Source organism: Littorina saxatilis, linkage group LG8, assembly GCF_037325665.1.
Source record: "Littorina saxatilis isolate snail1 linkage group LG8, US_GU_Lsax_2.0, whole genome shotgun sequence".
Lineage (NCBI taxonomy): Eukaryota > Metazoa > Mollusca > Gastropoda > Littorinimorpha > Littorinidae > Littorina > Littorina saxatilis.
This window is the reverse complement of record NC_090252.1, coordinates 19,210,245-19,225,839: the sequence shown is the minus strand read 5'-3', so window position 1 is coordinate 19,225,839 and position 15,595 is coordinate 19,210,245. Positions and strand designations below refer to the sequence as shown.

At 36.1% G+C, this 15,595-nt stretch overlaps 1 protein-coding gene across 1 annotated transcript in view; it reads left to right on the top strand.

The window, feature by feature from the left end:
• Positions 1-304: 304 nt before the first annotated feature.
• The window catches only part of LOC138974539 (uncharacterized), a 16,868-nt gene continuing 1,577 nt past the window's right edge, over positions 305-15,595 (top strand). Inside the window, exons 1-3 of the mRNA XM_070347253.1 lie at positions 305-382; positions 936-992; positions 15,161-15,371. Coding sequence (XP_070203354.1) covers positions 942-992; positions 15,161-15,371 — 262 coding nt within the window. The 5' untranslated portion in view covers positions 305-382; positions 936-941. The remainder of the gene's footprint in view (positions 383-935; positions 993-15,160; positions 15,372-15,595) is intronic.

Sequence of the window (15,595 nt, the reverse complement as noted above, 5' to 3'; positions counted from 1 at the left end):
ATAATCGCATATCAAGGTGTTCTTCTTAACTGACACGTCAGCATTTGTGTGTGTGTGTGTGTGTGTGTGTGTGTGTGTGTGTGTGTGTGTGTGTGTGTGTGTGTGTGTGTGTGTGTGTGTGTGTGTGTGTGTGTGTGTGTTTGCGTGCGCGCGTGCGTGCGTGCGTTTTTGAGAATGTGTGTGACTGCCTTTGGAATTGGGTGCTGGTGGTTTTGAGAGAGTATGAGAGAGTGGGGCGTGCCTATTCACCATGATAGCAATACAAGATAGCGCCATGAACATTATATAAAGGCTGACAATCTGCTGACAGACATCATTGGCTGATCATGTCTCCCAGGCGTTGACAAGGAGCAGGGACAGTTGAGCAGAGAAAAAGATACAGGTAAAGGCAGGAGAAATATTTCGTAACGCTGTGTCTGCCTGTCTGAGGCGCTCCATAGGGTTGTGGCGTTCTCGTATTTGCGGAAAGATAGACTGATCTGTAATGCATAAGGATAGAGGTTTTAGACAAAGCCTAGCCTTACATCCTGTCCTTTCGATTTTGAGAAGATTTTCAAAACAACAACATATTACCATCTGATGTATTTCTTTGATTGCTCTAGTGCTTAATCGATGCGCATCGAAAATGTAAAGTTAATTATTTTAATTGTAACATACATTCTTCTGATTGGTGTAATTTGGATTGATCTAAACGTTCATATTGTCTATGAATATGACATATGATATTTATTCCAAGGTATACTTCATAGTTGTTTTTATGTTGGAAAAAACCTACTCGTTTGGACAAACGTTGTTGTCTGTGATTCATTTCCATGGATACAAACACTGGCAAAGAGGAAATAATTGCCAAAAAGACAGATGAATACGAAGAAACCACATTGGAATATTGACACGAAATTATATATATAGCTCATTTTCCTTTATGACTGTTTCAGGGAACAATGTTGCTGAGCGCAACATTTCTGTTGTGCCTTCTGTCTTCCGCCTTGGAGGTATGATTTGACTCGTGATTAAAATAAAAATAAAATAAAACAACCATAGTAATGTATGTGGTCAAGAAAAAAATCCGTTCATTGCTCGCAGATTGGATTATATTTTTGTTACCGATTCTGTTCTAAATAATATTAGAGATTGTAGTATATGTTCCGTTGCACAATCCGACCATCGGTCGGTTAACATAACATACATTATGTTCATTTCAGCGTGGTCCATCATATTGGAAATTTAATGATAGTTTGTTAAAGGATCATGTCTTTGTTGATGAATTGAATTTGATGTTGGAAAAATTTTAAATACAAGATGAAATAAGGGAGGATCACGTTAAATGGGACATGTGTAAGATTAAAATAAGAGAATTCTGTATTCGGTACAGTCAGGAAAAAAATAGATGTAAGTTTAATTGACATGTGGAATTGTTGGAGAATTGGAATAGGATTGATAAAGCCCTTGTTTTAGATCAAGATAATAACGAATTGTTGATGGAAAAAGTAAAAGCAGAACTGGAAATTTATTTAATACAGGAAGCTAAGGGAGCCCAAACTAAATACACAGTATTTTCTCAATATGGAAAAGACACACACAAACGCGAAAATTATGGATCGTCTGGCTAAAGCAGATGGTCAGGTGATAACACATCAGGATGATATTTTGACTGAACAAGTACAGTTTTTTAGAAGGAGATACAAAAAAAAAATTGAGTTTGATGAAAATGTGATTGTAGTTGAACAGTTTTTGGATGGTGTTGAAGTTCCACAATTAACAGAACAGCAGAATACAGGAATTGATAGTCCGATCACTTTAACAGAATTATCGACATCCTTAAAAAAATATGAAAAACGGTTCCTCCCCGGGATGTGATGGTATTACAACCTCCTTTATGAAGTTGTTCTGGTGTAAAATACATGGTATTGAATTCCTTTCATGCATCTTTCTTGAAGGGAGAATTAACCGTCGCACAATAACGGGCAATAATGATATTAATTCATAAGGTAAACAGTTACCGAGGGACGACCTTAATAATTGGAGGCCAATTTCACTATTAAACACTGATTATAAAATATTGGCGAAGATTCTTTCAGTTCGCCTATCTAAATTTATTTTAAATATTATTGGTGAAGATCAGTACGGTTTTTTGAAGGGTCGGACCATTAGCTCAGCGATCAGGCAAATAGACGATTTAGTTTCGTATGTAAACGAATATAATAAACCTGGGTTTCTTGTAGCACTGGACTATAAAGCTGCAATTGACACGATTTCCAAAGAGTTTATTGTGTATGCATTTAAACGATTTAATTTTGGTGCCGTCTTTGTAAGATGGGTAGATATTTTATTGTATAGATCGGAAAGCTCTATTAGTTTTATGGGCTGGTTATCGGAATGTATTGAATTGAACGCCGGTTTTCACCGATGGCCTTCATTCTTGCATTAGAAATGTTGGCCTTGAAAAATCGAAATGATGGTTCAATTAAGGGTCTGCCTCTGCCGAAAGAGACTAATGATAACTATAATAACTGGTGTGTCGGTGTGTCATGTGTGCAAGAAAAAAGGGTATGGTAGTTGTACATATATTACTTTAGATATTTTTATCATGGGTTTTATGAATTTTCTTCTCTTATTCTTTTATAATTATTAATTAATGACCTATTTGTGCTGATGACCAATTTAATGTCCTTTGTTGGATCAATAAAATGTTATGAGTTATGAGTTATGAGTTTTTTAATATATTATTATATGCTGATGATGTGACCCTATTTCTGAACGATATGGATGAGTTAAAAAACGCATTAACCCTTGTTACCTATTTTCCAAATTCTCAGGTTTGGCAATGAATAGACAAAAAACTGAAAATCATGGCCTTAGGCAGTAATAAATATGGTTATGAAAATGAGTGTGGGTTAAGGTGGACTACACAAGTTAAGATTTTGGGAATTTATTTCAGTAGCTCCTCATCGGTCTCTGAGATTGAAGAAAACTGGACAAGCCGTATTGAAAATATACGACGCAACATTGTGAAATGGTTTAAACGAAATGGTAGTATCATTGGGAAAATATGCATTGTGAAATCTATTTTGTTATCGCAGATTATTTATCCGTTGCAAGCACTGGTAATACCCGAAAAGGTATTGACTGAGATAAATACTTTGTTTTACAGATTTATTTGGAAAAAACGATTTTCAAACACTAAGGCATTTGATAAAAATAAAATAAAAGTGATGTGTCAAGAGTTTCCTGATGGGGGTTTAAAAATGATTGATGTCATTGATATGCAGTCCTCTTGTTTGTTGTCCTTGGCTGCAAATGCATTGAACGAAAAGCAGGAAAGATGGAAACAGATACCAATACATATGTTTTCGAAGCTTGGTGAAAGGTTCTGTTGTTTCCATTCTAACACCACTGAAAACAATTTTAAAGGATTGGGATTAATTAAAAATGTATTTTGGAAACAAGGGTTATTTTTTGGGTTGAAAAATAAGGACATGATTCAGAGAGCAGTAGGTGGAGAAATGTTGTTAAGTGATACGTGTTTATGGAACAGCAGTGATATAATGTATTGCGGCCAAACGCTGTTTTTTTTAGCGTTTGGATTAAAGCAGGCGTTTGTCGAGTAAAGGATGTATCTGTTAATAATGAGTTTTTGCCCTTTAATGTTATGCAGCAGAAGGTTGGATGTAAGCCTACGCGATTCTTTGAATATAGGGTCATTTGTACAGCAGTGAATAAATGTAAATGCGCTAATATGCTATCATTGGGGAACAAACAACAACTCCAATTATACGTTCCCTCTACTGCATTGGGTAAATTCAAGGATACAGTTATGATACATACACACATGTACACACGATCATGAATAGAAAGATATCAGGGTTAGATATTCAAAACAGGGTACTCACAGGTTTGAAGACAGGTTTGAACATTCCTTTCACAAACTAACCATAATATTACCCTGAGTGTATCAAAATCGCTACCCTTGAGGTAGACAGAAAAACACACACACACAGTCTGTGAAATCAAAGGCACACGATATCCACAGTATAATACCAACACACGGCAAGTGTGTAAGTAGAAAAAATACAGTCACTGTTCACAGTTTTAGCCACGCCCTGTAACTGTAGAAGACAGATGTAATTGACCAGAAAAGTTTTAGCCACGCCCTGTAACTGTAAAACACAGATGTGATTGGTCATACCGATGTTAGCCACGCCCTGCAACTGTGACAGACAGATGTGATTGGTCACACACGACTTATGATTCTGACCAGACTGCGGCAAGCATCTGATCTAGATGCTAAACACTAATCATATTTTAATTAAATAGGTTCCCCTGAACATGGCTTAGCTCAGCAAGAGCACACACACAAATTGCCGATATGTCCTTTACTTGAAAAAAGGTAGCGGTGTACTTAATTCTCCGACTTGCGATCTCGACCTAACCAGTTCACTTCGTCCTGTGGTCGAACTATCCGGACTGTAACCTCACTGCTAGCTTCGTGAAAGTCCCGTCGAACTTCAGCTACACTGATCCATAGAAATAAGCTCTTCGGCGGCTTCTCAGATTATTCTTCTTCCCCAGCATCTGGCCGCAATCCTCTTCTGATGGACAGGTTACTGGACGCACTGCACAAACATGAAGAGCAGACATCTTGTTTTTACAATCTGTCCTCTACAAACTAGTTTCTGCAATGTTAATCGGTTCAGCTTACGCGATACAAAAAATATCGATATTTGAATGCCTATTAAAGTTACCTGTTAAAGTGCTTTAACGATCGCGTCTCCGAAAACACAAGGGCTGGGACCTTCTACTGCATTCTCTCCGGGAATTGTATCCTCCCGCGCGATTAACATCGAGACCTTTCTCCCCGATGGACAGTCGTCAATTGTGCTGCTAAACTAGCTCCCATTCACGAAGTCAACTGTTCTCTGGTTTGTGAGCTGTGTTAACTCCGTGCAAAAAGTTCTCACAAATGAGACCGAAAGTAGTATTAACTACCTTGGTTGGATTTCCGAACCATTCCCGATTGAGACAGGAATTCGCCAATGCTGCCCGTTTTCGCCAATGGCCTTCATTCTCGGACTGGAAATTCTTGCAATAAAGATTAGAAACGATCCAAGCATACACGGACTTCGATTACCTCGGTCCCAGATAGAGACTAACAACTCAATCGATATGATAAAAATTAGCAATGTACGCTGACAACATTAGCATGCTATTACAAGGAAAACAAGATCTGGAAAATGCAATGAAGCTTGTCACTGATTTCACGAAAATATCACAACTAAAAATTAATAAAAACAAAACGGAAGCAATGTGGCTAGGATCCCAAAAGGACAGCAGAGGACATCACTGTGACTTAAAATGGAAAAAAAAACAACTACAGATTTTAGGTATACTCTTTAAAAATGATGTCACTGCATCAGACATAAATGAGAATTGGTCGGAAAGAATCGAAAAAATAAAAAGAATTATAAGCTTTTGGTCTAAAAGAAACCTTAGTATCACAGGCAAATTATGTGTTGTTAAAAGTTTCTTGATTTCACAATTTGTATACCCAATGCAAGCTTTAAGTGCTCCAGCCACTATCCTACAGAAAGTAAATACAATCTTATTTCGATTTTTATGGAAAAAGAAGTACACAAATACGCGAGCCTTTGAAAAGATAAAAAGATGTGTAATGTGCAACGTAGGGGAGAATGGAGGTTGTAATATAATAAACATAATAGATATGCAAGCCTCCTTTATGATGACATGGATAACTCAGTTAAAAATAGACACATCTGCCAAATGAAAATTAATACCAACCTACATCTTTAATAAACCTTTGCTGCCTCAATGCTACTGCTAATCCAAAAACATTTTTAGGACTCGAAAAAGTAAAATCTAAATTCTGGAAATCATGTCTAATTAAATGGCTTGAATTCAGAAATATATACCTGTCCAATACTGAATTCAAATATACCTGTCTCTGGAATAGCAAAGAGATAATGTACAGAAATAGACCTCCGTTCTCCAAGAGATGGACAAATGCATACATAAATTACGTCCAAGATATATGGACAGACAAGGGATTATTGCCACTCTTTTTTTTTCTTCTTTTTTTTTTTAACCTCAGTTGCATGCAGGTTTGCTACTACAATTATTTTTTGCGTTATTTTTTTTATTTTTTTTTATTTTTGTGTGTGTGTGTGGCTTGGGGCAAACCTTCATAGGTCTTTTCTTTACTCAGTCAAATGTGTACATTTTTAAATCAACAAACTTTATCAGTAAACTAATATGTTTAAATAAATAAATACATAAAAGTAATCATAACATAAATTTATTCCTAATGTTCAGCTCAGTTTCCAATGATACACCCAAATCTAACTTTTTCCCATATCTAAATTCTCCAATGGTCATTTTGGTAATTAAAATACAATAATTCACAAAGTAAATATAATCACTTTTCAAACTTTCCCTAAAATAACAAAAAAAAACATTTTCTTCAATGATGGCAACATGTATTTTCTTATGAACAAAATCTTTACATATTTTCCAACCCTTCATCACCTCTTGGCAACTAAAAAAGAAATGTTCAAGGGTGTCTAATTCATTACAAACTTCACACTTATTCGATGTTCGTAATCCCATTTTGTTTAATAAAATATTGGTTGGATATATTCTATGTAATAGTTTCCAGTGCAGCAGACGTAATCTTTCTTCTTTTGTGCTGTTAACGGCCAGTAACCAGTTTCTCTTATCCAAATCTACATTATGTTTTCGTTTCCAAAAATCACAGGCACTCGGAATCTGGACATCAAAATCAACTAAACATTTTCTAATAAACTTTGCTGTTATATTACCACCGTTAACAATGAAATCCTGCAATGTAAAATATTGATATGGTAATGTGTCTGTACGTCTGGATTTAAGTGCTGTGCATAATGCATTGTATTCAAACTGTCTGGATGGTTTATAACCCACTTTTTGACATAAATCTTCAAAAGAAATAATAATACCATTTTCATTCATAACATCCTTTACAAATGAAATATTATGTTTAATAAAATCTTTTAAAAAATAGGCATTTATGTTTAAATTGAATATTCATATTGTTCCAAATGCATTGGTCCTTTAATATTACTGGTGCAAAATCATACTTTTCACAGAAAACACTTTTATTGTCAAGCCAAGTCAATAACACTTGTTTCCAAAACAATGATCTGCAACTATTGAGGCCATTCATCGTTTTCGAAGATGCATTTGAGTCAAAGCACGATAAACCAATGCCCATACATGACAGACAGTATCTTGGAATAGGGATTATTGCCACTCGCACGTATTGCAGAAAAAATCGAGGACTACCCTGCTCAGCTGTTTGATTATAATGCAATGCGAACCGCGCTCATTGCGCAATCATTGCGAGCTGACAATAACCAAAGTCAAGAAGCGACTGTCTCTCTAGAACCTCAATCTCTTAAAAACTGGACTCCCAAAAAATGTAGATCACTACTTACCAAACAAAAAGCAAGTACTCCTTGCTCAATACATTTTTGGATGAATAAATATAACTATAAAATAGAAAGATATCATTGGATGATAGCAAACAATTGCACCAAGGAAGAGCGATTAAGGCTACTTCACTGGAAGATATTGCATAATATCTACCCCACTAATATCTTACTACACAAAATGAAAAAAACGTGAAAACAATCGCTGTAGTCTGTATGAAGATATTGATTTCATTGAACACTTTTTTCTTTAAATGCCCAAGAATATCAATTGTTTGGAAGAACGTAGAAAAGCAAATTTATATAAAAACAGGTTCACAGATAAAATTAAAAGAAACTGACGTATTATTTGGTTTTCAACCGAACAAGCAACAGGACCAAACTATAAAAAATATTATGTTGCAAAAATGTCAGTAAGTATATACAAATACAGAGAAGGCTTTGACCCAAATTGTATATTTGAAAGAGAGCTCTCTATTCGGCTTTTTGACTGAGAAACCCAGTACTATCATGCTATTGTAAATGACTTGCTGCAAATGTCAATGTATTAACTCAGGTGAACCAATGATGAAAACAATTATCACGAACAGCAAAATATATCATTATTATTAATTCATTTAAACACAACCATGGTAATAGAGAGAGAGAGAGTGAGGGAGGGAGAGTGAGGGAGGGAGAGAGAAAGAGGGAGAGAGAGAGAGAGAGAGAGAGAGAGAGAGAGAGAGAGATTGAGAGAGGAAGAGAGAGAGAGAGAGAGAGGGGGAGAAGGAGAGAGGGAGAGAGAGGGAGGGTGCGAGAAAGAGAGAGAGGGAGAGAAAGAGCGAAGGGAGGGGTGGGGGAGAGAGAGCGAGAGAGGGAGATTTTCGAAGATTTTCCATGTTAAACGAAAGAATGATATTATTGCTTGTTTGTTTGTTTGTTTATTTGTTGCTTAACGTCCAGCCGACTACGCAGAGCCATATCAGGACGAGGAAGGGGGGGATGAAGGGGGCCACTTGTCAAGCGATTCCTGTTTACAAATGCACTAACCCATTACTTGTGTCCCAGCAGGCTTTAGTAAAACTAAATTAATACCTACTGGAAGATTACCAGTTTCCAGTATGTTAAAAATAGGCTTAACCTATCTACTGCTGGACTTACATCAGAACACTAACAGATTAAACTATACATGAATCGCGAGACAAGCGGCAAGAGAAGAGATGTTTGGAAAAAATACAGGTGAATGAGCAAGAAGGCAGAAAAAAGAAAAGAATTCATGAAGAAAAAGAGAGCATGACAGGAAAGAGGAACCAAAAATCTACCTAACAGCAAACTAGAAAGCTCCTGCGGTTCCAAAAACAGGAGGGGCTTTTAATTTCATAACCGCAGTGCCCCACTGCGGGAGATATTATTGCTATTTATAACCCAATCTGTTTATGTTTAAACTGTTCAGCATCGCTCACAGTATCAGAGAGAGAGAGAGAGAGAGAGAGAGTGGCAGGGTTTATGTTTAAACTGTTCAGCATCGCTCACAGTATCAGAGAGAGAGAGAGAGAGAGAGAGAGAGAGAGAGAGAGAGAGAGGAGAGAGAGAGAGAGAGAGAGAGAGAGAGAGAGAGAGAGAGGCAGGGAGGGTGAGAGAGAGAGAGAGAGGGAGAGGGGGAGAGAGAGAGGACGATTAAAGATAGAGAAAGAGAGAGAGGGAGAGAAGAGAGGAGAGAGAGAGAGAGAGGATGGGGAGAGAGAGGATAGAGAAAGAGAGAAAGTGTGCAAATGCCTGTTCACGGAGAGAATTATAGCTAAATTATAATTGATTGAAAATATTGTACATTTTCGAAGATTGTCCATGTTAAACGTAAGAATGATATTATTGCTATTTTTAACCCAATCTGTTTATGTTTAAACTGTTCAGCATCGCTCACAGTATCATACTCATAGCGAGTCATATTGTAACTGAGGTTCAAAAGCGAAAAAAGAGAGAAAACAAGTCGCGTAAGGCGAAAATACAATATTTAGTCAAGTAGCTGTCAAACTCACAGAATGAAACTGAACGCAATGCCATTTTTCAGCAAGACCGTATACTCGTAGCATCGTCAGTCCACCGCTCATGGCAAAGGCAGTGAAATTGACAAGAAGAGCGGGGTAGTAGTTGCGCTGAGAAGGATAGCACGCTTTTCTGTACCTCTCTTTGTTTTAACTTTCTGAGCGTGTTTTTAATCCAAACATATCATATCTATATGTTTTTGGAATCAGGAACCGACAAGGAAAAAGATAAAAGTGTTTTTAAATTGATTTCGATAATTTAATTTTAATAATAATTTTTATATATTTAATTTTCAGAGCTTGTTTTTAATCCAAATATAACATATTTATATGTTTTTGGAATCCGAAAATGATGGAAAATAAGATGAACGTAAATTTGGATCGTTTTATAATTTTTTTTTATTTTTACAATTTTCAGATTTTTAATGACCAAAGTCATCAATTAATTTTTAAGCCACCAAGCTGAAATGCAATACCGAAGTCCAGGCTTTGTCGAAGATTACTTGACCAAAATTTCAACCAATTTGGTTGAAAAATGAGAGCGTGACAGTGCCGCCTCAACTTTCACGAAAAGCCGGATATGACGTCATAAAAGACATTTATCAAAAAAATGAAAAAAACCTCTAAGGATTTCATATTCAGGAACTCTCATGTCAAATTTCATAAAGATTGGTCCAGTAGTTTAGTCTGAATCGCTCTACACACAGACACACACACACACGCACGCACGCACATACACCACTACCCTCCTCTCGATTCCCCCTCTACGTTAAAACATTTAGTCAAAACTTGACTAAATGTAAAAAGAGAAAAAAAAGAGAAGAAGGAAAAAAAGAAAAAAAACAAACTCCGTGTAATACACTTTCCGCGTGTATCTGGTTGGCTTCCGTGTATCGTGGAAGGAACAAATGCTAACTCGGCATGACTCAGTTGTTAGCTGTTTGATTTCCTTCACAGAGCAGCAGCTCTACGCTCTGCAAATCGAAATGTATGTAGATTTAACGGTTTAAAGAATCTGAGTAAGCCTTGTCAATTTTGCAAATTAATTATGAAGGAAAAATATGTGGAGCCGGTTATACATGTAGTTAAATTTTGGGAAAATACATTTAATTTCAGGCCGGGAAAACAGCAGTGGTTAATGGTAAACAAAGTAACCACTGAAACAAGATTGCGAAAGTAACAATGGAAAATATTGCACAATATTTACCCCACAAATATGTTATTGTTTTAAATAGGTATTTTCTCGAGAAATTGTTGTACTTACTGTGAGAACGAAATTGATTATATTGAACTTGCTTTAACATTTTGCCCGAAAATTATGTTCATTTGAAAATGCGTTGAGGATAAAGTGAATTGCAAATTTAATATGATTATTAGAAATTACCGTAAAGGAAGGTTTTTTGGACATGTTTGAAAATTCACAAAGTTCCAAGGCACTAATAAGTTATGTAAATTATTTGATTGTGATAATCAAAATGTGTGTTGGTATTTCTAGATATGGTTCCCCTCTGGATATTGTATGCATTTTTGAGAGGGAATTGTTATCTCTTACCAGTTTGGGGGTTTTAGGGCATATTTTACAGTGCTGTTGGTGCCTACTTGCCGAGTGGCTATCTGGGGTCATATTCTAAATGAAATATAGAAAGTTATACATCAAATGAAAGGAAAATGAATAAGCTGTTCATATTTGCAAAGAGAATTGTGCTATCTTTAAAGGTAAATTTTTTTATGGGGGTGACAACATGATTTTTGTTAAAAATTGTACGCCCATTTTTTGGAACACGTGACAAACACAAAGAAGAAATTTTTTTGTGTTCAGTTTATTTTAGATATGCTGCTAACTAGTCTGTGTGGGCATTCATTTAACATAACATAGCAAAGTTTTATAGAGTTTTGTTGATAAACAAAAAAGTTATTGTCACCTGAATACCCCCACCCAAATTTCAAAGTTGGACGTTTCATGCCTAAGGCCCCCCCCAAAAAAAATATTCTGTTTACGGTATCCTGACTGACCCTATTTTTTCGCGCGACCCTAGACTTTTGTTTGGCATTTGGTAAAAAACAACACACACACACCAAAAAAAATTGGAAAAAAAAATTGGAAAAAAAATAAAAATGTGAAAAAAAAGGGGCTTTGTTTTTTGGCAAAATAACTTAAAAATATGTTTTGGGGAAATAAAAAAAAAATTAAAAAAAAGTCCCGACCTACCGACCCTATTTTTTTGGCCTATGTTACCGTTAACAGACTTTTTTTTTGTTGCCTAATAATGCATTTCTATAACTAACTTATAACAAAAACCCAGCTTGTTTCAGTCATAAAGTGTGTCTTAAATATGAGTTTATCCACTGTCCGACCCATCCAATGTAAAAAAAAAAAAAAAATTATAATTAGATAATTGGTCAGTGGAAAACTACAGGGGGGGCATCGTAAGCTTGCTTACGATGGGCAAGGGAGCGAACTGGTAAGAGACAAAAAAGTTGTTTAAAATACATTTAGAAATAATGTAGTATTGTTAATGCTATATGTATATTTAAAGTAGAAACATTAATATAAAAAGCAGAAAAAAGAAACAGAAAAAAAATATCAATAAAGAAGGATGCTCCCCGCCAACAACAACAAACACGAAATTACTACATTTAGTCAAGCTGTGGAACTCACAGAATGAAACTGAACGCACTGCATTTTTTCACAATGACCGTAGTCCGCCGCTCGTGCAAAAGGCAGTGAAATTAACGAGCCTGTTTAGTGTTGTAGTGGTTGCGCTGTGCTGCATAGCACGCTTTTCTGTACCTCTCTTCGCTTTAACCTTCGGAGCGTGTTTTTAATCCAAACATATCATATATATGTGTTTTTAGAATCAGGAACCGACAAGGAATAAGATGAAATTGTTTTTAAATCGATTTCGGACATTTTATATTTATCATCATTTTTATATTTTAATTTTCAGAGCTTGTTTTTAATCCGAATATAACATATTTATATGTTTTTGGAATCAGAAAATGATGAAGAACAAGATGAACGTAATTTTGGATTATTTTATAAAAAAAAATTGTAATTACAATTTTCAGATTTTTAATGACCAAAGTCATCAATTAATTTTAAGCCTCCAAGCTGAAATGCAAAACCAAAGTCCGGCCTTCGTCGAAGATTGCTTGGCCAAAATGTCAATCAATTTGATTGAAAAATGAGGGTGTGACAGTGCCGTCTCAACTTTTGTAAAAAGCCGGATATGACGTCATAAAAGACATTTATGGAAAAAATGGAAAAAAAACGTCTGGGGATATTATACCCAGGAACTCTCATGTAAAATTTCATAAAGATCGGTCCAGTAGTTTACTCTAAATCGCTCTACACACACACACACACACACACACACACACACACACACACACACGCACAGACAGACACCCACACCCACACACACACACACATACACCACGACCCACGTCTCGATTCCCCTTCTATGTTAAAACATTTAATCAAAACTTGACTAAATGTAAAAACAAGTGGCATAAGGCGAAATAACAACATTTAGTCAAGCTGTCAAACTCACAGAATGAAACTGAACGCACTGCTTTTTTCACCAAGACCACATACTCCAAGTTTCGTCGGTCCACCGCTCGTGGCAAAGGCAGTGAAATCGACAAGCCATGCAGAATAGTGCGGTAGTGGTCGCGCTGAGCAGAATAACACGCTTTTCTGTATGTCTATTCGTTTTAGCTTACTGAATTTGTTTTTAATCCAAACATATCATAGCTATATGTTTTGGGAATCAGGGACCGCCAAGGAATAAGATGTAATTGTTTTTAAATCGATTTCGGACAGGAATCAGGGACCGCCAAGGAATAAGATGTAATTGTTTTTAAATCGATTTCGGAAAATTTAATTTAATCATAATTTTCATATTTTTAATTTTCAGAGCTTGTTTGTAATCCAAATGTAACATATATGTATATGTTTTTGGAATCAGAAAATGACGAAGAATAAGATGACATTTTTTTTGGATCGTTTAATACAAAAATAAGTTTAATTACAAGTTTCCAATGTTTAATGACCAAACTCATTAATTAGTTTTTAAGCCACCAAGCTGAAATGCAATACAAAAGTTTGGCCTTTGTCGAAGATTGCTTTGCCAAAATGTCAATCAATTTGATTGAAAATTGAGGGTGTGACAGTGCCACCTCACCATTTACAAAAAGCCGGATATGACGTAATCAAAGGTAGTTATCGAAAAAATGAAAACATGTCCGGGGATATCATTCTTAGGAACTCTCATGTCAAATTTCATAAAGATCGGTCTTGTAGTTTTGTCTAAATCGCTCTACACACTCACACACGCACATACAGACACACAGACAGACACACACACACACACACACACACACACACGCGCGCGCACACACACACACACACACACACATACACACACACACACACATACATACACACGCGCGCGCACACACACACACACACACACACACACACACATACACATACACACACACACATACACCACGACCCTCGTCTCGATTCCCCCTCTATTTTAAAACATTTAGTCAAAACTTGACTAAATGTTAAAAGAAAAATTAAAAAAGAGGCAAAAAAGACAGGATTGAAGCAGCCTGCATGCAACTGAGATAACAAAAATAAAATTTAAAAAAAACATAGTAATGTCAGCATAATGGCTAAGTGTTTATATAAAGCAGGTACGATATTCATGTTAACGAAAATGACGAATACTATGAAAAAAAGCTATTAGGGCCAGAGTCAGAACAGAAAAATAGTGCAGTTAGGTAACATCATTCATTGAAATGCAAACTTACAACAGAACTATGATAAAAATAGAATTTGCTCAATTTCTGACAGTAAGGATTCTGTTATTTACCGCCGTAACTCTCTGTTAAATTGCAATAGTTGTATAAATACCTTGAAATATGTAAGTGCAGTTTTGGCTGTAGCAATGTACTCAAACCGTACACCAATAATTAAGACATCTATAGTGGTGACAACAGTCCTCCTTAATCACCAACTGTTCATTTAATGTCTGACTACAGACACCTGATGAGAGAAGTTACAATGCACCGAATCATACATTAAAAAGAAATCGACTGCTAATGTTCAAAAATCAACAATCAACAACAAGAATGTTTTGCTATTGGAAAGTTTGAATTTAATCAAAACAAGCTGTTCACGAGTACATCAGACCAATGACCAGTTTATATGAAGGCAAGTGTAACAACATACTCATGAACGTTTTGTTGTGTTTAAATTAAACATGTTCAATAGCGTATCATTCTTGTTTTTCTGTTGGTTATAGTACCAGAGGAAACAAGAGAAGTAGGAGTTTATGTGCGAACACGGTTGTTTTATTGTTGTTGTTTTGTTAAAAGGTTTTTTTCTTGCTATCGTTGTTGTTGCTTTTGTTGTTGCTGTTGTTGTTGTTGTTGTTGTTGTTGTTTTTGCTGTTGATGTTGTTGTTGTTGTTGTTGTTGCTGTTGTTATTGTCGTTATTGTTGTTGTTGTTGTTGTTGATGGTGTTGGTGTTGTTGTTGTTGATGTTGTTGGTGTTGTTGTTGTTGATGTTATTGTTGTTGATGTTGATGTTGTTGTTGTGGGTGGGGATTATGTTTATAAGACTATGCTTTCCCCTGTAACAGACGGAAGGCAGAAATGAGGACCAACAACACAGGACTCTACACTCAAGGGCAAGTCCCCGTTACCACTATGGTGACTATCGCCTGAACCCCGACGGCCATCAATACCTTGCGAGCAACAACAAGTTGGAAATAAGGAGCCTACAGAACGTGGAGAACCTTCACAAAAACGCCCAGAGCAAACGGAGTCGTGGGAGTAACCAAGACAGACCAGGTCCAGGCAATTGTTATCTCCCTTTACCTGTACGACTTAAGAGTCTTCAATTTTCCATTCATATTAGATAGCAGTGAAGACCCCAAAGTAATCAATCATCGAGGCAGAAAAGCCACCCTTTTTCTATCCGTGAAGTGAACATCTAAAAAGCGCACGCATGTCTTAGTTTGTCTATGTTTCGGTTACAGATATACCTCACGACTCACACTGTATGCCAGTTGTCT